Here is a 26,016-nt window from a genome sequence, read left to right as displayed (position 1 = left end):
CTGGCTGAGTTGCACAGGACACCTAGTGGCTCTTGGCTGTAACTATATCATCCTATTGTGAAATGCCTTCAAGACATCGCAAACCACAACAGCTATCAGTCTTCAATCAGGAATATGGGTGATCATTGAAGAATTGCACAAAATAAGGTCCAGAGGTCTAGTCTGGTTTAGTGGAAGAACAGATCTTTAAGGCTGCTCTTTTGCAATAACAAAAACCAAGGCTGAAGATCTGCAGCATTCTCAGTGGCACTGGATGTATGCAACTTTTGTTCGCAAAAGCATTAGTTGTACAAACCTATGAAAGCATTCAGTGCAGACTGAAGGGCAATGGAATAACGGTGTCTTTGCAGCCCACATCCCCCATAACAACCATTAGAATATTTTTGGGAAACGACCTAAATGACACGAACTGGGGGGGAAAAATGGATAACCGAGGTGGCAGGAAGATGAGTATGAGATTTTTTTATTGCTCCTGGACAATATTTTATTCTTTTGGGCTCTTGTAATGCTCAGATTGTTGCCCTGATTGTTGGTATCTGCTGTCTATTCTCAATATTTCAGGACTGGAAGAATTGGGTTGGACTAGATGACCTACAAGGTCCCTTCCAACTCTGATAATCTGTAATTTGTAATCTAAAACAGGTGTTCTGACCCAAACCTTGTTCCAAGGAAACAAACACAAAATGGAGGTAACAGCAAAACCTTTTAATGATTCTTTATGAATTCTGTTCCTTCACGGTTAAAAGGCTGTTTCAAACTAATTGTCTCTGATAAGACAAGGTTGTGCAAGGCTGCCAAGAACACTAGATAAAGTTGCCAAGAAATATTTCAAACACAAAGAGTCTCCAAACACCAACCAAGATATCCCGAATGTTCACAAGGCTTGAGTGCAAAAACTTCTTTGCTTCCTGCAAAGAACTCCGGTTTCTCAGCTGGCTTTTATCTCTTAAGGAAGGGGCCATTAACTTGCAGACTTACTCCAGAGTTGCTCATGCTGCTGCAGCTGCCCTTTCCTTCGAGCACACTGTGCACGGGCTCCTCGGGAAGCTCTTCATCACTGCTGCCATCCTCCACAATCTCCGAAGGCAGCATTCCACTCCCTGATGGTCCTGGCCCCATCCCTGCCTCACAAGCAGGCCCCTCATCTGAGTCCTCGCTCTCCAAGACCCCAGCCATCCACACCTACTGCCGGAGAACCACAACAACAGGTTGGCTTCACACTGCTTTGTAAAGAACTGAGGAATTGTATAAAGTTTCATAATTAATAGGTCCCTGGGCCAAAGTATACATTTTAACACCTAGAGCAGGGGTGAGTAACTATGTCTGGGAATTGAAGTCCACAGGTCATAATGGGCCCATAGTTGCCCACCCACTCAGAAATGGTGTAGGGTCTCCTGCTTGGGCAGGGGATTGGATTAGATGACCTACAAGGTCCTTTCCAACTCTGATAATATGTTATCTGTTACCCCGACTTAGAAGTTGAGGCACAAACTGATAACTTTAAATCTGCCACTCAAATGCCGGGATTTCCTACAAAGAGAACATGCTCTGGCTTGAATCTTCATGCATTATCTCTTTTAGCAGTCTTACTACATGTTCTACCTGTCATAGGCATTCCTAAACTACCTTGGGTGGAGCCTGGGCTGACTTATGAAAAACTAGCTGGATACCCGTGCTTCGCGACGACACTATGTGATCGGGCTATGCAGGAGAAATCCAGTTCACAATCCGTTGAATCAGCGGTGGTCGATAATTGAAACACATAAGGGAATATTGCTCCCGCCACCTTGAGTCCAAAAGCAGTTCCTTAGGTGGAAGGTGTAGACATTTTGGTGAGGTACCGACGTTTAGTACTGTAAGGAGCCTCAGGCCGCTCCTGAGCAAAGGAGTGCTGAGCAAAGGAGTGGAATGTCTGCCGGTTTGAACTGAGGTAACGGAAGGTGAGGCAACTGGCAGTTGGAACAGTTTTCAGGTGGGGAGGGGGAGTAGAACTCCTTAGCATCAGAGCATGTTAATTGCTGTATTAAGAAATAGTAATGATCTGATGATCATTTCAAAGAATCGTTTCTTAGCGACCACCTAGAAGCCAAGAGAAACATACGTGCCAAATTTCAAGTTTGTAGGCTTTACGGTTCTGGAGATTTCATGATGAGTGAGCGGTACTTGGTTTTTATATATATAGATTAACAACTAACAGAGGCAGTTTGGTCTAGTAGTGAAGGCATCAATGCTAGAGACGATGAAAGTCCAACCTGAGACATGAAACTTTGGGTCAGTCACTCTCTCTCTCTCTCTCTCTCTCCTTGTCCAATCCACCTCATGGGTTGCCGTTATGAGGAAAATTGGAGAAGGACTAGATCATGTCCACTGCCTTGGGTTATTTATAAAAATAAGAAAGACGGGAGATTTTGACTGGGCCCAGAATTATAGTCAAAAGTCATGGCAGCACAATTTAGGATTTGGGGAACGAGATACAATTGTTGGGGAAATTTTGGAAGGAGCAGAGATAATTATGGTGGTGGTTTATGGGAGATTAGACACCATTATGGACTTTCTACATGCTAAATACAATAATAGATTGTTAACAGAGGGCTTTGAAGTTTAAAATGGATTCTGCTACTCATTTTGGGAGCATTAATCTCAGATGACATTTCCTTTATCATTTTGCTACAAATCCTTTATTTATTTTTAAAAAAACACACTATTTAAAAAACAGATAAACAAGAACCTCCACATAACGTAATTCATCTCACACACTACAAAATAAAAATAAAACATACATACAGAAAATACAACTTGACGAACAGCCATGAACTATTGTGCTAACAGCTAAAGTCCTTGTTTTTCTTTGTTCCACATATATGTGGTCCGTAACCAACCAAGAGCTCTGATAAAGTCAAACTTGTGGAAATTAGAGACCTTAAAAAGAAGACATTTGAGAGAAGTACCTTTACGTTTGTACCGGTTCCAGTCAGGAGAATAAAAGCTCTGATATTATTTAAACGTAAATTATCTGTTTCGATTCTGTTTAGAACACAGCATCCACTTCTCCCTAATACAAAATCCATCTCATTTTCTACTACTGGCTGTGGAAATTATTCAGAGGGACCTTAGTATTTTAGCTAAAAATGCTACACACTTTAGCTTGCAAGAATTTAATTCAGATGGGTGGGGGGGGGGCTTTGACAAATGTAGGGAAAACTTTAAAAACCAGGGAGGGGGCTTCTGAAATGAGCTTTGCCAATTAGCTCTTCCATCCCTCCATATTCATGGTGTGAACAGCTTGTCCTGTTTAAGTACCATGTTTCCTCGAAAATAAGACCCTGTCCTGTATTTTGTTTGCCACCAAAAAGGCACCAAGTCTTATTTTCAGGGGATGTCATCCACTAACTAACTTCACTTGCGTGCGTCACCCTTGGCCTCCTTTTCACTGTCAGAAGCCTTCAGGAACTTCTTCTTCTGCAGCCGGCAAGGCTTTCCTGAAGGCCTCTGCAGCCGATAAGAGAGCTCTGGATCGATCCGGAGTTTTGTTATCAGCTCCACAGGCCTTCAGGAGAGCCTTGCCAGCCTTGCTGGCTGAAGAACAAATGGGTGGGCAAGGCAGGTGTTGGGATGTGCGAGGCCTGGCTACAACTGCCCAGAGGTAAGTAGAAGGGCAGCTCCACCACCCCCCAGCTTAATTTTTACCTGTGCGCCCTGGAGTGGGTGGGATCTTAATTAGGGCTTATTTTGGGGGGTATGGGCTTATATTGGGCACATGTGCAAAAAAATCAAGCTAGGTCTTACTTTCGTCTTTTCGGGGAAACAGGGTAGATCCAGCCTGGCAAACTAGCAGCTCCGAGAGATCCACACGCTCATTGAACTGGAGGATCTTTGAGATAATGGATCAGAAGACGAAGCCATGCAGATGTTCATTTGACAGGTGAGCTCAACCCCAACGTTTGGCGCTCCTGACCAGCTCTGCAGGAGGCCTTTGCAAAAGGAGCCTGCTTTCCTCTCATGGGCTGCCTGTCCCCACAGATGGTGGTGGGTCAGGAACCCCTGGCATATGAGCTGCCCACTCCAAGGCATTGCACAAGGGACCAATCCACCACCGCAGCGGGAAGGAATGGCAGCAGCAGTAGAGAAAAGGGAAGGGCCTCCGTGGCTCTCCTGGCCCCCATTGCCCAGGCCAAAGGAAGGGTCAGGGCCAAGGAAGTAGGGCCATGCCTAAGCGGGCAAAGCCATCAGTCTGGGTTCAGAGCCCATCTCCCTGACCCCGGGAAGAGTTCCTGCTCCAGTTAATGCTGAGAGAGGCTTTAGGGAAAGAATTGAAGACTGTTCCTCCATGAAGCCAAGGGGAGGCTGGCTGGGAGAAAGGTAAGAGTTAAAGATGGCTTTGTTTAAAAAGGTTCTTGAAAGGAGCATCACTTGAACCCTTGGGGTATTTCCTGGGCTGAAGGATGTGGCCAATTTGTACCTTCACTGAAATAAAGAGGGGGGAGGGAGAGAGGGGGATGGCGAGAGAGGGAAAGGGGGAAGGAGAAAGGGGAGGGAGGGTGGTGAGAGGGTTGGCGAGAGAGAGGAGGAGGAAGGGAGAGGGAGGGAGCTAGAGTGGATGGGAGGGAGAGAGAGAGAGGAAGAGAGAGGGAGAAGGAGGGAGGAGAGGGAGGGAGAGAGGAAGGGAGAGGTAGAGGGAGGGAGGAAAAGTGGGAGGGAGGTAGAGAGGAAAGGAGAGGTAGAGGGAGGGATATAGAGAGGGAGGGAGAGAGGAGAGAGAGAGAGAGAGGGAAGGGATAGAGAGGGAGGAAGAGAGGGGAGGGAGAGAGAGAGGAAGGGAGAGGGAGAGGGAGGGATATAGAGAGGGAAGAAGAAAGGGAGGGAGAAGAGAGGAGGGAGAGGGAGAGGGAGAGGGAGAGGGAGGAGAGAGGGAGGAAGAGAGGAGGGAGAGAGAGAGGAAGGGAGAAAGAGGGGGAGGGAGGGAGGAGAGAGGAGGGAGGGACAGTGGGGGCTGCAGGAAGTGCGCCAGCGTGCGGGAGGTTGCGATTTGGAGGCTTCCCTCTGGCCACAGTGCTGCGGAGAGCCAGATCAGGACCTGGGAGGGGGCTCCCTTCCTTTGCTTGTTCCCTTGGCGTCCCGGCTTTCTTGGGGGCTTCTCTTGCTCCGCTTCAGGGAAGAACCACCGGGCACGTCTCCCTCATCCGGGCCAACAAACAAGGCCGCCCTGCTTTCCTCCTCCTCCTCCTCCTCATGCTGAGCCATGGCAACCAAAGGGTCGGGCTTCACCGGTGAATCAATGCCTGGCACATTAAAGATAACACAAAAGGGTCACAAAAGTGAGAGCTGGGCCTCAGCACCGACCCCACCGATGAGACCTTCATCCCCCCCAGGAATGGCCCTTCCTTTGTTTACCAAGAAAAGCTTTTTAAAAAATGGCCCACAAACAGCAGAAATTACCTGAGGGAAAAAAAAATATTACCATTTCCTAATAATGCCTGAATGGAAATGCTAGGCAATATTTCTATGCCAGGACCATTGCTCTTCTGAAAATCTGTATGAATCTACAAGAAATATCTGCAAATAATAGTTCTAGACTAGCCGAGTTTAAAAGGGGGGCATTTGCAGAACTTGACCGTATAATATTGCCACATAGGCATTTTAGTTCTTGGCTTCTCCTGAAAATGACGCACTTTGGGGGTGGACTGGATGACCTCCAAGCCCCTTTCAATCCTAAAATATTATGGTCTGTTTGTTTCTGGATCCTCTGTTGACCGCAGGCAGCAATTAAAGAAAAATCCAGACCTCCAGAAAAATCAAAAGCCCCCCCGGCTTGTCAAAAATGGGGGGAATCAGCCAGCCCCAAAGACCCCTTTACCTAATGAGCTCTAAGTTGCTCATCTCCCCAGACCACCACCCCCAAAAGGAAAGAGTCCACCTGCTTGTCCTTCAGCCCTTGCAGAGCCCAGCTGGATAGGGCTGAACAGAGGTGGGCTGCTGCCGGTTTGCACTGGTTCTGGTGGACCAGTAGTTAAGATTAGGTGCAGTTTGGCGAACTGGCAAATCCCACCACTGGCTGGCCCTTCCCCTGCCCATTTTCAGCCCAGAAAATGGCCTGAAAACAGTCTGAAAAACACCCTGAGAATGCCCCCAAAACAGTTTGAAAAATGGCTCAAAAAACAGGCCGAAAAATGGGTGGGGACAGAGACAGCCAGTGGTGGGATTAGCCCCGACTGGCTGAATCCTATCTCTTCTTTTGAGATGATTGGCCGGGAGGCAGGGTTGGGTGTGATGAGTGACATCCCCTACCCAGTCACATGACCCACCGGCCATGCCCAACCAGCCAGAGAACCGGTTGTTAAAAAATTTGCACCCCACCACTGGCTCCGAAGGCTGAGCTGGCCTTGCTCCTGGGGGCCCTTCAGTTGCTCGCTGGCTCCGACTTACTCAGCTCTTGGTAAACCGAAGTGGCTTCTTTGGCCAAGAAGAGGGGTGGCTTTTGAGGGGACCCCGACTCCATCCTCATGAACTCTTCGCAGCAGTGCTTCCACTGACCTGGAAGGAAATCGGGAAAGGGGCCGAGTTCAGAGTCTCCATTTTTAAATACTAGCATCAAATGCAGCCAACACAGTTGCGTTTCAGAAGAGGCATTTCCCCCATAAAAACGTGTATCACTGTTTTTATAATTGCACTGTTTTTATGCTTGGCGGGTAAAAGGAACCACCCTACGGTGGTCATCTCTTAAAAGTAAATGTTCCCCTCGCACCTACGTGCTAGTCGTTCCTGGCTCTAGGGGGTGGTGCTCATCTCCGTTACAAAGCCAAAGAGCCAGCACTGTCCGAAGACGTCTCCGTGGTCATGTGGCCGGCATGACTAAATGCCCGAAGGCGCATGGAACGCTGTTCCCTTCCCACCAAAGGGGTCCCTATTTTTCTATTTGCATTTTTACATGCTTTCGAACTGCTAGGTTGGCAGAAGCTGGGACAAGTAACAGGAGCTCACTCAGTTATGCGGCGCTAGGGATTCGAACCGCCAAACTGCTGATCTTTCTGGATTTAAGTTCACCCTTTTCATTCAATATTTCACCATATCTAACTGTTTGTTCCTTTTTGTATATTATAGGATAAGAAAATGCTTCAATAGACAATAGCCAGACTGGAATTTTCAAATAACATTGTCTTTTAATCTTCTCCCAGTTTAACTACTTCTAAAGTACCCCTGTGTTTTAGTTCCTTTATACCATAAAAAAGCATGCCATCCCAGCAACAAATCAGGTCCTTCTAATGTCAACAATCTAGTATTTCTTAATGTTATCCATTCCTTAACCCACATTAAATTTGTAGCTTGGTAATACAACTCCCAATTAGGCAAACCAAATCCTCCTCTTATTCTAGCATCTTGCAAAAGTTTTAACTTTATTCTCGCTTTCTTACCTTGCCATATATATTTCAACACAATTTTATTTAAATCTTCAAAGTAGTCTTTTCCAAGCCTAATTGGAATTGTTTGAAACTAATATAAGATTCTGGGTAATATATTCATCTTGATTGTTGAAATTCTCCCTATTAGTGACAGTTGTAAATTTTCCCATTTTGCCAGATCTAGCGCTATCTGCTGTTTAAGTTTGATATAATTATTCTCTTTTAATGGTCATCTATTAATTGCAATATTTTTCTTGATTCTTTCTCCTTTCTCAATTTATATGCTAACCATCTACCTGGTTTATTTGTATCTTCAAAGTAGAGGAACAAGGTATAAAGATGAATTGGTTTCCATATGCGCAAATACATTCAAGGTATGATAAAGATTCTAAAACAGAAGGTTTCTATGATAAACTGACTGACTTAGATAAGATTTTGACAGGTACTGATGAAAAGGTGATTAAAAAATTGTATGGATATTTATTAGAAATTAAACTAGAAGAAGAACAAGTTAAAGAAACTATGATTGCTTGGGGGAAGAATTTTGGATATGGGATTGATCTAGAGAAATGGCAAAAATTGTGGTCTCAAAATTATAAAATGACAATGTCACAGCATATAAAGAAAATTTATATAAGATGTTTTACAGGTGGCATTTCCCCCCGAAAAGAATAGCAAGAATGTTCAAGAATAAATCCGAAAAATGTTGGAAATGTCATCAGACACCTGGCTCATATTACCATATGTGGTGGACTTGTGCGGATGCTAAAAAATACTGGACTAAAATCCACACGTGGTTGGAAAAAAATGACAAAAAAACATATAGATTTGAAACCAGAGGTATTTTTATTGGGAATTTTACCTAAAATATATAGTAAAGACTTGAAATACCTGATTGTAAATGTATTAACAGCGGCTAGGATTGTATTTGCTAAAAACTGGAAAAATGAGAAAATACCATCACAGGAGGAAATCATTAAGAAAATATTGGAATGTGCTGAAATGAGTAGATTGACATTTGAAATTAGAGAACAAGAGGATAAATAATTTTATAAAATTTGGGATCTATTCTATCAATGGTTAGACAATAAAATATAGTAATGAAATATGTAGACTTTTAGAAAATAATAAATATATAAAGATGTATTCTTTTCTTATTATATCTACAAAATGATTCTAGGATAGATCTGGGATGATAATATGAATTGTCATAAAACAAATTAAGTAAAATATGATCATTTTGTAAAACATGAATGAATAAAAGTATAGTCAAATGATTAATAATGATATTAATGTATTTAGTATTTGATTGAAAATACAAGATTATATACAATATAATTATAATTGAAGACTATGAAATGGAAGCACAAAACAATTTGTAAACCAACCGGCACGCTGTATGTACATATATGGAAGATGATTTGATGTTTTTATGTTTTGTTTGTTTGTTTGTTTTAAAAACCCAATAAAACATTTTTTTTTTAAAAAAGGAACACTGTGAAGCAGTATAAGTGCTATTGCTATTTGGGCTTTCGGGCCCTCCCTCTGAGGGGGCCTCCATAAAGCCAGATTCTGTCAGTTTTGTCAGATTCCATTATTGCTGTGGGAAAGATGGGGGGGGGGCTTTTGCAAATGTTGGGGCTGTTGTGCAAAGGCAACCGTAGGTGTTTGCACTTTCCTCCAACCAGGAGAAAAAGGAAGAGCCAACTTACTGAAATCCAAAAAGTGCTGCGAGAAAGCTTCCATCCACTTGCCAAGATCCTGCTGGCTTTCTGCTTGGAAAATCCGAGCTGCGGCCTCGCCGGGCTCAGGGTTGATCACGGAGAAAAGGTTGGCCTTTCCCCCAGCCTCTTTCTCCACAGGACGAATGCGAGTTTCCTAAACGTTACACAAAACCGTCATGTTCCTGTGTGTATTGTGTGGTCTCCCTTAACCTGGTTTCAGCTGAAATACACACACACACACACACACACTTTCTCTGGTGTGTCCATCCACCCCAGCAACCATTCAAGGTGCAGCTTTGTTTTTATATCTTATTGGTGGGGGGAAAATAAATAAATACATGCCCCTAGAACTGACCATCCATCAAAACCTGCAGAATGTTTTCACGGGTTTTTAAAGAGGCTCTACTGGAGGAGCTGTTTGAAATCCATGGAGCTGTTTCGTAAGCTTGCCTGATTAATTTGCTCATTTAAATCTTTTCATTCTAAAAATAGAAGATTTAAGTTAATGCGTCCATAAACCTGGCCTCCTATTAATTCAGGTAACCATAGATACCAGTAGAAAATGAAGCCAAGGAGTTTTGTACTCAACAGGTTAGAACGGTTGGCCTCCTCCCAGTTGACAAGACTTCATTGATCTATATTCATAAATCTGCATTCATCTGCATCGTGTCTCGTGCCACAAATGCTTTTATGCAACAAAAGCTGTTCTCCGATGAAAACCACTTTATTCTTTCCTTGATTATTCAAGGGATGGAAGATGCTAACTTCAGCAATAATAGGCCCATCCTCTTGAAGCTGCAGTGCATCATTTAGCAAGAGGGGAAATGGCCAAGGAACTTGCATATTAAGGATCTTATTTAAAAGCATCTGCAGCTTCTGTAGCAGAATAGATGTAAGCAAGCAGCGAAATGCTCCCCAATCCTCCAAGTTGGTTTGTCATAAAGTCTTAAATGGGTTCCAGAGCCAGATATTGGGGGAAGGAAGGGAACCAGGGAGGGGGAAGGGAGGTCAACACACTATAAAAAAATATGTTGAGACTCTAGAAAAAGTACAGAGAAGAGCCACCAGGATGATGAGGGGACTGGAGGCTAAAATATATGAAGAACGGTTGCAGGAACTGGACCTGGCTAGTCTAGGGAAGAGAAGGACCAGGGGAGACAGGAGAGCAGGCTTCCAATATCTGAGGAGCTGCCCCAGAGAGGAGGGAGTCAAACTATTTTCTAAAGCACCCGAAGGTCAGACAAGGAATAATGGGTGGAAACTGATGGAGAGATTCAATCTGGAAATAAGGAGAAACTTTCTGATAGTGAGAACAATCAACCCTTGGAACAGAAGTCGCCTTCAGATGTTGTGGGAGCTTCATCACTGGAGGCTTTCAAGAAGAGACTGGACTGCCATCTGTCAAAAATGGTGTAGGGTCTCCTCCCTGGTTGGGGTGGGGGGGGTTGGACTAAATGACCTAGAGGTCCCTTCCAACTCCGTTAATCGGTAAGATCTGTAAGGTGGGGCTCTTCTGCTAAATTCCCTAAGCTGGCAAAATTAGTTTCAACCAAATGCCCAAATCTGGGAAGCTCTTTAGCCTGCAGGCGCATCCAGCTGCAGTGCATTGTGAAAAGGGAGGGGCACTTTCACCACCCCCTCCTTTTAAGTCCACATTTCTCACCCAGAAGGGGCAAGGCCACCCTTCATACAAACAGGCGTTTAACCGATGTAAGGTGAATTAAGAGCAAAGAGAGTCCAACCATTCAATCTTGAAATGGTTAATGGTTACGATTTATATGGACTGCTTCCTAGTATGATTTGATTGCTTTTATTGTACCCTATGACTACCATTAAGTGTCGTACCTTATGATTCTTGACTCTTGACGAATGTATTTTTTCTTTTATGTGCACTGAGAGCATTTACACTGAAGACAAATTCCTTGTGTGTCCAAACACACTTGGCCAATAAAGAATTCTCTATTCTATTCTATTCTATTCTATTCTATTCTATTCTATTCTATTCTATTCTCTATTCTCTTCTTTTCTATTCTATATCTCGTTCCATCCCATGCCATGCCATTCTATTTAAATTCTATTCCTATATCCTTCTATTCTATTGTACCCTATGACTGTTATTAAGTGTTGTGCCTTATGATTCTTGACTCTTGACGAAATGTATTTTTTCTTTTATGTGCACTGAGAACATTTGCACTGAAGACAAATTCCTTGTGTGTCCAAACACACTTGGCCAATAAAGAATTCTCTATTCTATTCTATTCTATTCTATTCTATTCTATTCTATTCTATTCTATTCTATTCTATTCCATACCATTCCATTCCATTCCATTCCATTCCCTATTCCATTCCATTCCATTCCCTATTCTATTCTATTCTATTCTATTCTATTCTATTCTATTCTATTCTATTCTATTCTATTTTATTCTCTATTCTCTTCTTTTCTATTCTATCTCGTTCCTTCCCATGCCATCCCATTCTATTTAAATTCTATTCCTATATCCTTCTATTCTATTGTACCCTATGACTGTTATTAAGTGTTGCGCCTTATGATTCTTGACTCTTGACGAAATGTATTTTTTCTTTTATGTGCACTGAGAACGTTTGCACTGAAGACAAATTCCTCGTGTGTCCAAACACACTTGGCCAATAAAGAATTCTCTATTCTATTCTATTCTATTCTATTCTATTCTATTCCATTCCATTCCATATTCTATTCTATTCTATTCCATTCCATTCCCTATTCTATTCTATTCTATTCTATTCTATTCTATTCCATTCCATATTCCATATTCCATATTCCATATTCTATATTCTATTCTATTCCATTCCATTCCCTATTCTATTCTATTCTATTCTATTCTATTCTATTCTATTCTATTCTATTCTATTCATTCCAATATCTAATCTATTCTATTCTGTTCTATTCTTGGCCAATAAAGAATTCTATTCTATTCTATTCTATTCTATTCTATTCTATTCTATTCTATTCTATTCTATTCTATTCTATTCTATTCTATTCTATTCTATTCCTTTATTAAGCAATGCTTGGCTTTACCCGGTTGATGGGAATGGACAAGGCTGGCGGTGCGTCGGCCTCCCTCTCTTCAGGGGCAGAGAAGCCGAGCAGCTGCCCCCCTCTCAGCACACAGTATCGCTGCCTCCAGGTCTCCCCCTGGACACCCCCCGATGGCTGTAAGTAAGAAAGGTTGTCGGTCACAGATCACCCCAAAGATGATTTCGCTCTCAGGTGAAGTGCAAGTTCCTTATTGGGAAAAGAACATTCTCCACGGATGTCCTTGGCAATGACTGATGACAATATTGTATTAAGGGTGAAAGGGTGAGTGGCCTCTGGCACTCCCACCCACCCACCCACCCAGAGTCCCACTGAAAATGCTGCTTGACCCTCTGACTTCATCCAGTCTCTTTGCCTAAATCGGGTGTCAGCAACCCGCGGCTCTGGAGCCGCATGCGGCTCTTTGGGCCCTCTGTTGTGGCTCCCTGTCAGGAGATCCCACCACTGGCTGGTTCTGCCCCTCACCCTCCCTTCCCAGTCAGTCCTCGAGTTTTACCTCAGGAGGTAAAATGCAAAAAACAGAAATGAGAGGGAGGGAGGGAAGGAGGGGGAGAGAGAGAGAGAGAGACCCATTTCCCACAAAAAATACTGGAAGTCACAAAACCTGGGTAGGCGTGGTGGGGGTGTGTGTCATGTGACTGGGTGGGAGTGACATTGAATTAGCCACACCCACTTATGTTTTGAGGCTCCCGGTGTTTTCTTTTCTGTGGGAAATGAGTCTAAGTGGCTCTTTGAGTGCCGACCCTTGACCTAAATTTACAGGGCGCCTGGACAGCCCCCCCCAAGCACCCACAAATGACCCAATATAATCCAGACAAAACCTTTTGTCAGAGTGTTTGCAGAGTGACTACTATTGCGAGACAACCTAGGAGCACAGCATAGCACATAGAGGCTTTGTCTTTTAACAGTGGTTTATATGCAAGACTGCTATATACATAGGTGTTGGGCCACATACCAGGCAAGCAATCAGTCTTCATTGCTCTGCACAGAGAACTACAATGCAGATATAACACAAGGAGAAAGAGAGAGATATACACCCTCTCATGGCCTCCTTTATATAGACAGCTTCTTAAAGTGGCAATAACTCTGCTGACCCAGCCTCAGTCTTAAAGCGGCAATACCTTGCTGACTCATTCTCATTGCATCAGCGTTTACAGCAGCCTTATAACAGCTGGTCAGCTATTAAATCTCAATACTTTTAACACCTTTCACTAAAAGGACTGGGTGACCTGGCCACAAATCATGGACGAGAGTGGTGGCCTCCCGGGCCTTTCCTGGAATGGCCCCCTTGGAGCAAAACCAGCATAAAGTTCAGATATTATAAAAGGAGACACAAACTGAAGAAATCCTCCCCTTGAGGAGCCCTTAAAATGTGTATTAGCTGGAGCTTGGTTTTTTTTGGGTGTTCCCAGTGGGAAGAAGGGCCCCCCTCCCAGATGGATGTGGGCTCTCCTTCTGGGGGAGGTCTTCTGGCTGGACCCACCACCCTCCTTCCGGCCAGGGCAGGGAGCAGAGAGAGCAGGGGGGTTATCCCTTCCTTGAGAGGGGACCAGATCTGCTGCCTCCCAAGTGTCCAGCATGGAGGGAGGGAGCTTCCACCCTGCTCTTGGCATGCAAGGGACAGCCAGGGTTATCAGTGCCCTGGGACAAGACGGACCGCCCTGTGGGATCCAGTTGAAGAGGGCAAAAGAACTGCCAAGGCACCCTCAAGTTTGAAGAGGCGCTGTCCAAGCATAAAGGCCCATCGGGCATTTTTACCTGTTCGTGAAGAAATCCAGACATGGCATCCTGGGTCATGCAGTCCGGCTGGGCAACCAGGCGGCAACACATGGTGCCATACAGCGGAAGCCAAGAAGGAGAGTCCTCTGCAAAGACAACGCAGGAGAAACCGGCCTCTTAGCTCCCATGAGAAGAGAAGTGCAGAAGAGAAGAGCAACAAAGAGGATTAGGGGACCAGAGGCTAAAACATATGAAGAACGGTTGCAGGAACTGGGTACGTCTAGTTTAATAAAAAGAAGGACTAGGGGAGAGATGATAGCAGTGTTCCGATATTTGAGGGGCTGCCACAAAGAAGAGGGAGTCAAGCTATTCTCCAAAGCACCTGAAGGCAGGGCAAGAAGCAATGGGTGGAAACTAATCAAGGGGAGAAGCAACTTAGAACTAAGAAGAAATTTCCTGACAGTTAGAATAATTAATCAGTGGAACAATTTGCCTCCAGAAGTCGTAAATGCTCCAACACTGAAAGTTTTTAAGAAGATGTTGGATAACCATTTGTCTGAAGTGGTGTAGGGTTTCCTGCCTAGGCAGGGGGTTGGAATAGAAGACCTCCAAGGCCCCTTCCAACTCTTGTCATTCTATTCTAAATTCAACGGCCATGCTGACATATCTCCCGGAGACCAGCGGAGAACAGACTGAAGCATCAGTCTGATACTTCAGGGAAACAGAGAATGAGGTGACCTGGGACAAGGGCTCTTCCAGGCGGCCCCAAAAGAAACCTCTGAAGGAAGGTTGTCCTTCCCTCCCTCCAAACGGAGATTCAGGGAGAAACGTTTCCTGAACTCAAGACAGGAAGACAATTCCACCTGAATGGGTTGGGGCGACGGAAGGCGCAGCACACACACCACGTTGAACGTAACTTACCGTTTCCCAGGAGTGTAAGGCTGTGGGCGTTGAAGCCATCCTTGGCGTTCTCCAAGCTCAGGGAGGCTGAGGCCAGCAAGCTGTATTCCACTCCCCTGGTTAAGAGAGAGGAAACACTCACAGGCAGATCCAATGGTGGTCTTGGTATATTGGGCCTTTGCTATTGTGTTTCCCCGAAAATAAGACCCTGTCTTGTATTTTGTTTTCCACCCCAAAAAAGGCACCAGGTCTTATTTTAGGGGGACGTCATCCACTGACTAACCTTACTTGCGCAAGTGTCGCCCTGGCCTCCTTTTCGCTGTCAGGGCCTTCAGAAACTTCTTCTCCTGCAGCCGGCCAGGAGGCTTTTTCTGAGTTAAGGCCTCTGTAGCTGATAACAGAACTCTGGATCGATCCAAAGCTTTGTTATCAGCTCCAGAGGCCTTCAGGCCTTGCCGGCTGCAGAAGAAATGGGCTGGCAAGGAAGGTGTCGGGATGAGCAAGGCCTAGTTACAACTGTCCAAAGGTAAGTAGTAGGGCAGCTCCACATACAACCCGAATCTTACCCTAGCTTAATTTTTACCCATCTACTCTGGAGTGGGCAGGATCTTAATTAGGGCTTATTTTGGGGGTAGGGCTTATATTGGGCACACGTGTAAAAATCAAGGTAGGATTTACTTTCTCTCCAGGGGCTGCTGGACTTCGGGGCCTACCCCAACGAAAGAGCTCTCTGTGCCCCACAAGACACAGAGCCAGCCCCACAAGGAAAGCCCAGGTAAAGCTGTCCTCTGGCAGGGCCTTTCTGAGGTCTTGCTCCATCCTACCAAGAGAACCACCCTCCGTACGCCGAAGACGGCAGGGGAAAAGCAGGGCAGTGACTGAAGGGCTAAACGCAGCTAACCCTTCCAAGGCACGTCCATCGGAAAGGCAGGGGAAACGAGGCTGGGGTTCCGTCGTAACTTCTCCGTTGTGCCCAAACGTGGGCTTTTCTCTGCGTGCTCCTGTGAGCATCTCATGAGAGCACAAGATCAGGCGTGTCAGGGAACGCAGCCGTGTTGTGGCCGGGGAGGGGGGTCTGCTACCGGTTCGTACCGGTTCCAGCGAACTGGATGTCAATTTTACATCTGGTTTGCCGAACTGGTAGCTGCAATGACTGGCTGTGACTGGCTGTCCCTGCCTACCCTGCCCCTCCCTTCCCCTGAGTCTCCACGCAGCCTCATTTGGGTCCCAGGTAAGTGGAGGGTCCACACAGAGGTTCGAGGAGGGTGAAAAACAGGCCTCCTGGAACTTGGGAAAGGCTAGAAATGGGCCAGTTCCCAGCCTTCAGAAAGCCTCCGGAGGGAGGAAAGCCCGGGCCCGGGGAGGGTGAAATGCCCCCGCCCACCATGGTGCAGGAGACAGACTAAGCCACGCCCACCATGGCCACACCCACCCAGCAACCAGGCAGAGATCCGGTTGCTAAATTTTTTGAAGCCCACCCCTGGTTGTGGCCCCTCACCACCCTGGAGGACACCCCTGCCCACCTCGCCAAGAAGAATGGCTTGTGCCCGTGGAATGGACCAAGCCGTAAATAAAAAACTTTCCTGGGAGGAGTTAGACCCCCCCCCCCAAATGAATGAAGCAGATCCGATAATGAAGCAGTTGGTTTTCTGCATTAACCGGTCCAGGCACACTCACCACCTCCGAGCCCCCCGACTCCCCCGCTGGACTAGCCGCGCCACTGTACCTCCTGCTGGGGGTGGGTTGGGGAGCATCCAGCGGTGGTATTCAACCGGTTTGCACCACTTCGGCCAAACCGGTTGTTAAATGGCTGGCTGGCCCCACCCCTCCCAGAAATCCCCACGCGCCTCATTTTTGCTCCCAGACGTGGCCCCTCCGCCACCCATTCTTGTTCCCAGCAGGCTGCAGGGAGGCCCACTAGGCCCCAAAAGGGGCCCAGCGGGTGTGGCATGTCCCCACGGCCCGTTTTTCCTTCCAGGGAGGTGCAGGAGGCCGAGTGCTGCCTGTCACACTCCCTGGCCCCGCCCACCATAGCCCCGCCCACCCAGCAGGCCATTAGGGCAGAGAACCGGTTGTTAAATTATTTGAATCCCACCACTGGGAGCATCCCACCCATGGATGTGTTGCCGGCCCAAGAGGCAAGAGGATCTGAACCGCTTCCTCCACTTCAGGAGAGACAGAAAGTAGATTTCTGGAACTGAACTCCTCCATAGATGGAAACCACCCTGAGAGACCCTCCCCGCCCGCATCCGAAACAGCCCCTCCCCCCATCCGAGCCCACTCACTGTGTGGCTGTTTCGGTGAGCAGGAGATTCTCAAGGTCACTTTGATCCAAAGCAGAGCTGAATTTCTTCCCAGCGCTTTTCCCCAGGGAGGTCTTCAATTTCTTGACCAGCTTCCTGGGGGTGTTGGTGAGGGTCAAGGGGTCTTCCCCACTGCAGCAACTATACACCTCCACCTTCAGCTGGAAGTCTGGCCCAGCTCCCTCGCTAGACAGAACGGGGGCAGGTTTCAGAAGGACGACCATATATATATATATATATATATTTAAAGGGACAACTTCTGTTTTTGTTTTTGTCTACCTTGGCTGCTCTTCAGTGAAAATGCTCCCAGCCCAATTTAAAGTAGCCCCCATAAGATGCACACATAAAATACTAGCTTGATACCCGTGCTTTGCTACGAAACTATGTGGCCGGGCTTAGTTTTTGGAGGGGAAAAAAAATTCTGCCTCTGCCTACCAGCATCCATCGGTATTCATCTGGCTAGCGTCCTGTCAGTGTGTGAGAGAGTTGAGGGCTGCTTGGAAACTGAAGCAATATTTGCTGTGTGAGCAAGGAGGAGACAGCAAGGAGCCTAGGCGTGGCTTAGCTCAACTGTACTAAAGCTGCTTGGTGCTGTGAAAGTAAAACTGAGACCGAAACTCCTCTGCTTGTTTTGCATTTGGAACAGATTTCTTTACAGGTGGGGAGGGGGAGTTGAACTCCTTAGCATCAGAGCATGTTAATAATAATATAGGAAATACTCTAAATGCTCTGATGGTCATTTCGGAAAATCCTTTCTTAGTGAGCCCCTACAAGCCAAGAGGAACATATGTACCAAATTTCAAGTTTGTAGGCTTTACGGTTCTGGAGATTTTGTGATGATGTGTGAGTGGTATTTTGGTTTTATATAGAGATATTAAAAGTACAGAACAGCATGTGCAGAAATCAGCAGATTCAAGCAAAGTGACAGTCCCTAAATTTGCTGGAAAGTGGCTGAGCCCAGTCTCAGTTTTTGACCCGAGCTAAGGGCCCATTGGTGGATTCCTCAGGAACAGGCCAGTCAACTGTATTCCCAAGTGACATTCACAGCTGCTCTAATTTTCAGGTGCAAGCGGAGATGGCCTCCCACCAAGCTTACATGTTCTAAAAAAATTTTTAAACTGTGGGATTTGTTCAAGATTTTGGGTGCCCTTATCGGTTCAGGAATACTCACAATATTATTGCATTTTCTAAACATATGTCTGTTGCTGCCTTATCCACAATAAGCAAGTCTGAATCATACACCTGAGCTCCTATTTTGAACAAGCAAAAAACTGAGTAACGTTTGCTTCCTGCAGGGGAAAAAAGAAAAAAGGCAGAACAACTTCAAAATAATGTATTGTGTCACACACTGTACAGTATGTACTTATTTACTTACTGAATTTATATTGCCGCCTATTCGCCCATGGTGACTCAAGGCGGCGTACAGAATATAAAGCCACATTTAAAACAATAAAAACTAACAAAAAGAATCAAATAAATTAATATAGTGCAATATAACAAAATCACTCTCCAACTCCCACCCCCCAGTAAATTTATGGGATTTACTGACTGCTTCAATCTTAGGGAAGCCACACACTGTACACAACTAGAACAACTAGACACAAGAACATTTTTTCCCACTCTGCTAAACAAATAATTCCCTCAATACTGTTCAACTATTACAAAGTCTGCACTACTATTATTGTTAATCTTTTCAACACTCCTTATCACCCATCCCCTCCCACTTGTGACTGTATGACTGTAACTTTGTCGCTTGTATCCTTACGATTTATATTGACTGTTTCCTAGTATGGTTTGATTGCTTATTGTACCCTATGACAATCATTAAGCGTTGTACCTTATGATTCTTGGTGGATGTATCTTTTCTTTTACGTACACTGAGAGTATTTGCACCAAGACAAATTCCTTGTGTGTCCAACCACACTTGGCCAATAAAGAATTCATTCATTCATACACTGAATGAAACATAGTAATAAAAGTTTGCAAACAAGAAACAGTGAAGCAAGTAACTTGGTTTGATGTCCTTTAACGTCTATACAGCTTAGCAAATCTCTCACTTGACAAATGAACTTTCAATAGCTAGCTCAGAAATTCATTGGGGTTTCGGATCATACATTACGTCTGGAAGTTAAAAACTCTTGAAATCAATTCCATCCCAAAACGATTCATTAAAGCACATAGAGAGAAACTGTACAAACAGCCTCTTCAGAATTATGAACGCAGAATGAGGAATTACGAGTGTTTTGCTGGGTGAGCACCTCTGAACTTACAGAAGCTAAAAGTTAAATCCATCTGTGGGAAGGTGGCAAAAACATGGTTAACCTTGGAGGCCTAGCTGGCATCTCTTTCAGCTGCTGCGCTAACCGCAGACAAACTTTCATTCATTTTACCTGCCAGGTATATTTTCTGTCTCTGGCAGTTCAGCACGTTCATGGCCACACACATGGAAGGAATCCCTGCTGTTATTGCACACTTTTCTTTTCTTTTTTGTATATGTTTTATTTGCAGTTTTCCTCTAACAACCAACATTTTTTGTGGACAATGTAACTTTTCTTTTCTTTTTTGTATATGTTTTATTTGCAGTTTTCCTCTGACAACCAACATTTTTTGTGGACAGTGTAATGACTGGGTTAACATATTTTTCACACAGTGCTCACAGCAATAATACAATTACATATACAGAATTGTTATCTTCCAACTTCTAATCTTAATGTGGTTATAATTATATTATATTCTTTTATGTATCAATCTATGCTATACTATTTTCCCAATTGATACTTATTTCTTTATTTTCCCGTTTGTTGGGGTTCTTCTATATTGACCTCTTTACCTTTAAACAATACTATTCTCTCTTTCAATACTATTCTCTCATTTTTTTATCACTTTCTCCAAAAGTATATGTAAACATTAATAACATTTCTTTATACAATATACTTATTAACCCGTTAGGTCACTAATAATTTAATATTATAAATATCACTCTGTGTTCTACCACATTTTCAATATCTCAATTTTCTATAAACATCAATAAAACCAGTTGTCAGTAAGATTTAATCAGTCCCAAGATTATATCTCTAAATCCCCTGAATTTATAGTCCTTGCAAATCATATTTTCCAGTAATGTATGAGAATATTGAAGAAAGCTGATAGTAGGAATGTGTAAATATGGTCATGTTTGCCTTGAAATGTTAAAAATACTGGATCGACACTGTTTGCATAAAGATGTATTTAAAAAAATAAAAATAAAAAACTTGGAAAAAAAACCCTATATTTTCCAACATATTTTTTGCAACCTGTTAATGGTAATAAATACATTTAAATATACCTAGTCCTATTCTTCCACCTACTAATCATAATATATTTATGGTTATAGTAAATTCTATTATATATGTGCTTTTTTCCCAGTTTAAACTTTCCACTTATTTATATTGGTTTTCAATATAATTATTATATTACTGGTTGTTGTTGTTGTTGTTGTTGTTATTATTATTATTATTATTATTATTATTATTATTATTATTATTATTATTATTACCATCCCTGCACACTTTTCTGAAGAGCACGTGTTCAAAAGGAAAAAGTTTTCATCAGCCCATTTCAGACAGCTGCAATTCACATGCTCAGCTATAAACTGACACTTACAGACCTTGCCTCTGAGAATAAATGCTGGATGATGCTTTGTACTGAATCAGCACTGATGAAAAGCTTCCACTTGGCTAAAGAGGTTGCATAACTACTAAAAACAAAACATACATACTGTCTTTGCTGTTGAAATGATCGGAGTTTTTCCACATCAACGGAATTCGCAGATCTAAAAGAAAGAAGGGGGCAAAAATAAGTTCATTGCAACTCATCTAACCCAATCCAAAAATCCAGAATAGATTCTATTTTCTAGAAATGTTCTCTCTCGACATTCAAGTGTTCGTTCAGCGTTAATAATGCCGGCTGGGGAATTCTGGGAGTTGGAAGTCCACAAATCTTCCACAAGTTGCCAAGTTTGAAGACCTCCTGCTGTAAGCAGTTACTACCATGAGCTGTGGTGGCGCAGTGGTCAGAATGCAGTACTGCAGGTTACTTCTGCTGACTGGCGATTGCTGGCAGTTCGATTCTAACTGGCTCAAGGTTGATTCAGCCTCCCATCCTTCCAAGGCCAGTAAAACGAGAACCCGGATTATTATTGGGGGCAATGTGTCGACTCTGTAAAACCGCTTAGAGAGGGCTGAAAAGCACTGAAGCAGTATATAAGTCTAAATGCTATTGCTGTCAGCTTTGGTGTAAAAGTAGCACTTGGAAAGCAAGTCTTCCGTTTTTGTTTCACTTACTTATATTCCACCAAAGTGATTCCCTCTCTACCTTGAGACTGGAAGCAGATTTTTTGCTTCCTTTTCTACTCAAATTGGCACTGAAAATGTAAAACTATACTTATTTACAGGAGAATCACAGAATTTGCATAGGTGCAAAACCCTTTTTGTGTTAAGGTAATGGAGGAATGGACCCTCCAAGCCAAGTCTCATCAGAGCCAAGGAGATGAAACTGGAGCCGGCATTTAAGTGGGAAAGGCATCAGCGCCAGATGAGAGCCAGATTAGCACAAATTTATTGTGTTCCCCAGTTGCAGACAACAGAAAACAAATGTACCTGAAATGCCAACCTTCCCTCTACAGGCTGCACGATCTTTAGCGTCAAAATCTGAACATCTAACAAAAGAAAGAAAAAATATTAATTAGAAAGAAAAAAAAAAGTTCATTGTTTTCCCTTCTCTTCCAAGGAAACCTCATCAGCACTCAGATAAATGGATACCACTAATAATTTAAAGCTAAACCTTTCAGGGATTTGAAGCCTCATACATTTCTGCATTCATTACAACACACTTGTCTCTTGTGCACCTTCAGACATGAAATGCACATGGAATTCTTATACAAGGAAAAAGCGGATTGTAGGTGCCACTTCCCAAAGCCTTTAAAAACATCAGTTGCAACTGAAAACAAATCACAGTTCAGCTGGGTAAGTGTATATATTTTACTGATTTCTGACTCTTCTGTGATTGAAGTCATTCAGCCACCAGTAACAGATTAAAAGAATTGGAAGAGATCTTGTAGGTCATCTAGTCCAACCCCCCGCCCAAGCGTTTCTGACAAATGGCAGTCCAATCTCTTCTTGAAAGTCTCAAGTGATGGCGCTCCCACAACTTCTGAGGGAAACTTCTGTTCCATCGGTTGATTGTTCTCACTGTCAGAAAGTTTCTCCTTATTTCCAGGTTGAATCTCTCCTTGTTCAGTTTCCATCCATTATTCCTTGTCTGGCCTACAGGAGCTTTAGAAAATAGCTTGACCCCCCAACCCCCATGACAGCCCCTCAAATATTGGAAGACTGCTATCATGTCTCCCCTGATCGTTCTCTTCCCTAGACTAGCCAGGCCCATAATAGAATAGGTATTGAAAGACAAGCAGTATTTGGACGTACAAGCCCTGAGAGACCTCTCAGCATTGTTAAAGTCTCCTGCAAGAGCTGCTTGTTACCATTCACTCCAAGGCTTATGAATGAAGGGTCTTCCAACTTGACAGCTTTAAGACTTGTGGACTTCAAGTCCCAGAATTCCTCCTCCAGTCTTGTTAACTTGGGAATTCTGGGAGTTGAAGTCCACAAGTCTTAAACTTGCCAAGTTTGAAGACCCTGAGAAGTGTGGGAATGACACTATCGGCCGACTTAGGGACTGTGATAGTATGGCCAGCAGATGGCACCAACCTATCATTTGCAACAGGAAACATGGAAGAGACAGATTGCAAACATTGAGTAACCAAATCACTTCTGGCTAATTGTACTTTTATCTCACCCTCTCTTACTTGATTGTGGCTGATCCCCATTGTGTCTTCATGGGGTCAGTTGAGAAATCTACAAAGTTACTCTGTCATGCAGACAGCCATGCAGTTAAGTCAATGAATAATCTCTAGCCCCTCCAATTCTGCTCCTCTTGCAATTTCGTTGTTTTAAAAACTTCTTTTAATGGTTGCAACCTGGAGTTTCGCTACTTTGTTCTATTGCTTTATCCCGGCTAGAAAGTTTCCAACGACCCAGAGTGGAAGCGAAGCAGGAGGAAAAGCCCAAGGGGTCCTGTGGTTTTAAGAGGAGGGAGCCAAAGACGGGGAAGCAAAGAAAAGGCCAAGGAGGGAGGAAAGGCAGGGCATTGCAGACCATTTGGCGCAATCCGGACTGGGAGGACTGGAGTTGACTGGGAGATCAGAAACTTTGACTGCTCGACTCCTGGAGCATCAAGACTCTGACTGTGTGTGCGCACATGCACTTGTGTGTGTGTGTGAGAGAGAGAGAGAGAGAGAGAGAGGGAGGGAGGGAGGAGAGAGAATGAGAGAAAGAGAGAAAAAGAGAGACAGAGACTAGGAGAGAGAGAAAGAGAGGGAATGAGAAAGAGAGGGAGAGAATAGAGAGAGAATGGGAGAGAATGAGAAAGAGAAAAACAGAGAGAATGAGAGAGAGAGGAGGGAAGGAGGGAGAGAGAGAGAGAAAGAGAGAGAAACAATGAGCAAGAGAGAATGAGAGAGGGAGGGGGAAGAGAATGAGAGAAAAAGAGAGACAGAGACAATGAGAAAGAGAGAAAGAAAGAGAGGATGAGAAAGAGAGGGAGACAATGAGAGAGAGAATGGGAGAGGGAGGGAGAGAATGAGAAAGAATAAGAGAGAGAGAGAGAAACAGAAAGAGAATGAGACAGAGTGGGAGTGAAGGAGGGAGAGAGAAAGAAAGAGAGAATGAGAGAGAGAGAGAGAGAAAGAAAGAATAGAAAAAAGAAAGAAAGAATAAAGGAAAGAAAGAAAGAAAGAAAGAGGAAAGAAAGAAAGAAAAAAAGGAAGAAAGAAAGAAAGAAAGAAAAGAAAGAAAGAAAGAAAGAAAGAAAGAAAGAAAGAAAGAAAGAAAGAAAGAAAGAAAGAAAGAAGAAAGCTTCCCATTTTCTGCTCCACCGGGCAGCAGAAGCAGTTGCAGCTGCCACGGCGCTTGGCTCGGGGGATCTGCCGAAGAGCTCCGGCCCGGGTTCATCGGGCCCTTCCCAGATTTGGGGTTTCAGGCAGCGTCGGGTGGGATGCCGCCGCGCCTCTCTTACCGTCCCGCCGGCCGGCGGAGCTCCGCGCGGAGGGCCCGCAGGCGGCCGTTGCAGAGAGCCAACGCCTTGGCGGCGCGCAGGGCTTGGTCCCGGCTGGTGCTGGCGGCCAGCAATTTGCGGAGCCCGTCCCGCATCCGCGTCTCCATCTCCATCTGCTCCTGCCGGTCCCGAAAGCGAAAAAGTCGTGAGCAGGGGGATTCCGACGACCGGCAGACACGTGTCTCCCTTCCCCCCTCCCCGCCAGAGGTCGGGCTACGTCGGGAAGGGGCTTCGGGAACGCATCTCCAGGAAACCCTCCCCCAAAAGCAGGGTCTCCAACCTGGGCCGCTTTAAGCCTGGCGGACTTCAACTCCCAGAATTCCCAGCCAGCAAAGCTGCCTGGGTTGAAGTCCGCCAGGCTTAAAGCGGCCCAGGTTGGAGACCCGGCCCTAAATGTCCCCCGCGGAGGAGCAGGCCGGGGCCGCCCTCCAGCTCCGTCCGAGCCCCGCGGGTTCCCGGCAGCCGGGCCTCCGCAGCGCCGGCCCGGCCTCCTCCCTTGCCTCCCCTCTTTCTCTCACCGCCGCCCCGCCTCGCCCCGGCTCCGCCATGGCCGCCTTCGTTTTTCCCGCCTCGGCCGCTCGCCCCGCCCCGCTCTCCCGCAAGCCCAGAGAGGCTGAGGGACCGCGCTTCTACCCCCGGGCTCTGCTGCGATCGCCCGGTGGCCTCCTTTCCCTCGCCTGGCTCGGCTTCTCCCGACGCCCCCCTCCCTCTTTTTGGGGACACGTCCGAATCTCTGGCGCTTCTTGGGTGGGGGGGCGGGGAGAGAAAAAAGCGGGTTGGAGCCAAACCGGAATTTTTTTTTGTTATTAAGGTTTTTTATTTTTATTTTTAATACAAATTAACAGAGTTGGAAGGGAACTTGTAGGTCATGTAATCAAACCTTCTGCCCAAGTTGGCATTTGATGGGCCTGGAAGTGTAATTTTTCAATATGTAATTTTTATTTACATATATAAACTAGAATAGAATAGAATAGGACAGGACAGGACAGGACAGAACAGAATAGAATAGAATAGGATTTTTATTGGCCAAGTTTTATTGGACACACAAGGAATTCGTCTTGGTGTAAGTACTCTCAGTATACATAAAAGAAAAGATACAACATTGAACACAATGTAACCTTCCTGGCATTTCCTCCACCATACACACTGAAATAAAAGACAGATAATATATTTATACATTGCTAGTTTTGTACAGTTATTTTTGACCAATATACTCATTTTGGTACATATATAATGTCACATTCTGGGTCTACTTAGCCTAATTATTTTATGTTCCACCTCTTCAACCATTTGGTAAAATCTATTCCATGTATCATAGTATTCTGTCTCCCCTTTATTTTTTTAGTTCTAATCTATCCAGTTCTGCTCAAACCAGTATTTTCTTTATTATATCCCTTTCTGAAGGTGTATTTTCACTTTTCCATTGCTGGGCATATCCCATTCTTGCTGCTGTCAGAATGTGTAGTATTAAATATATTGACCCTTTACTAAAGCCCCTGTTGTAATTCCTAGTACAAATAGTTCTGGCTTGAATTCTAACTGTTGTCCCACCATTTTTTCTAACCACATCTGGATCTGTTGCCAAAATTCCCTTGCTTTTTTTTGCGTGTCCACCACATGTGGTAATATGTGCCTGGTTATTGCTTGCATTTCCAACATTTCGGGGATGTATTACTAAACATTTTAGCTAATCTTGCCAGAGGAAGATGCCACCTGTAAAACATCTTATACAAAATGCTCTTGTGCAATAT

At 44.6% G+C, this 26,016-nt stretch overlaps 1 protein-coding gene across 1 annotated transcript; it reads right to left on the bottom strand.

Annotated features, from left to right (window-relative positions):
* Positions 1-4,959: 4,959 nt before the first annotated feature.
* Positions 4,960-24,837, bottom strand: RTKN2 (rhotekin 2). The gene is made up of 12 exons (XM_087965867.1): positions 24,784-24,837; positions 24,227-24,384; positions 21,754-21,812; positions 20,874-20,927; positions 18,288-18,405; positions 17,099-17,302; positions 14,835-14,929; positions 13,953-14,059; positions 12,177-12,311; positions 9,110-9,275; positions 6,424-6,531; positions 4,960-5,279 (listed from the first exon to the last, which is right to left on the bottom strand). Exons 1-12 carry the CDS (start codon positions 24,811-24,813, stop codon positions 5,068-5,070), a joined length of 1,446 nt encoding a protein of 481 aa, XP_087821993.1. The 5' UTR covers positions 24,814-24,837; the 3' UTR covers positions 4,960-5,067.
* Positions 24,838-26,016: the final 1,179 nt, after the last annotated feature.

The sequence above is a fragment of the Notechis scutatus genome, chromosome 4 (genome assembly GCF_049901735.1).
Source record: "Notechis scutatus isolate UNSWTSFEM ecotype Mainland chromosome 4, rNotScu1.2, whole genome shotgun sequence".
NCBI lineage: Eukaryota > Metazoa > Chordata > Lepidosauria > Squamata > Elapidae > Notechis > Notechis scutatus.
Note: the sequence above shows the minus strand (reverse complement) of the source record. Positions and strands in the feature narration are given on the sequence as shown.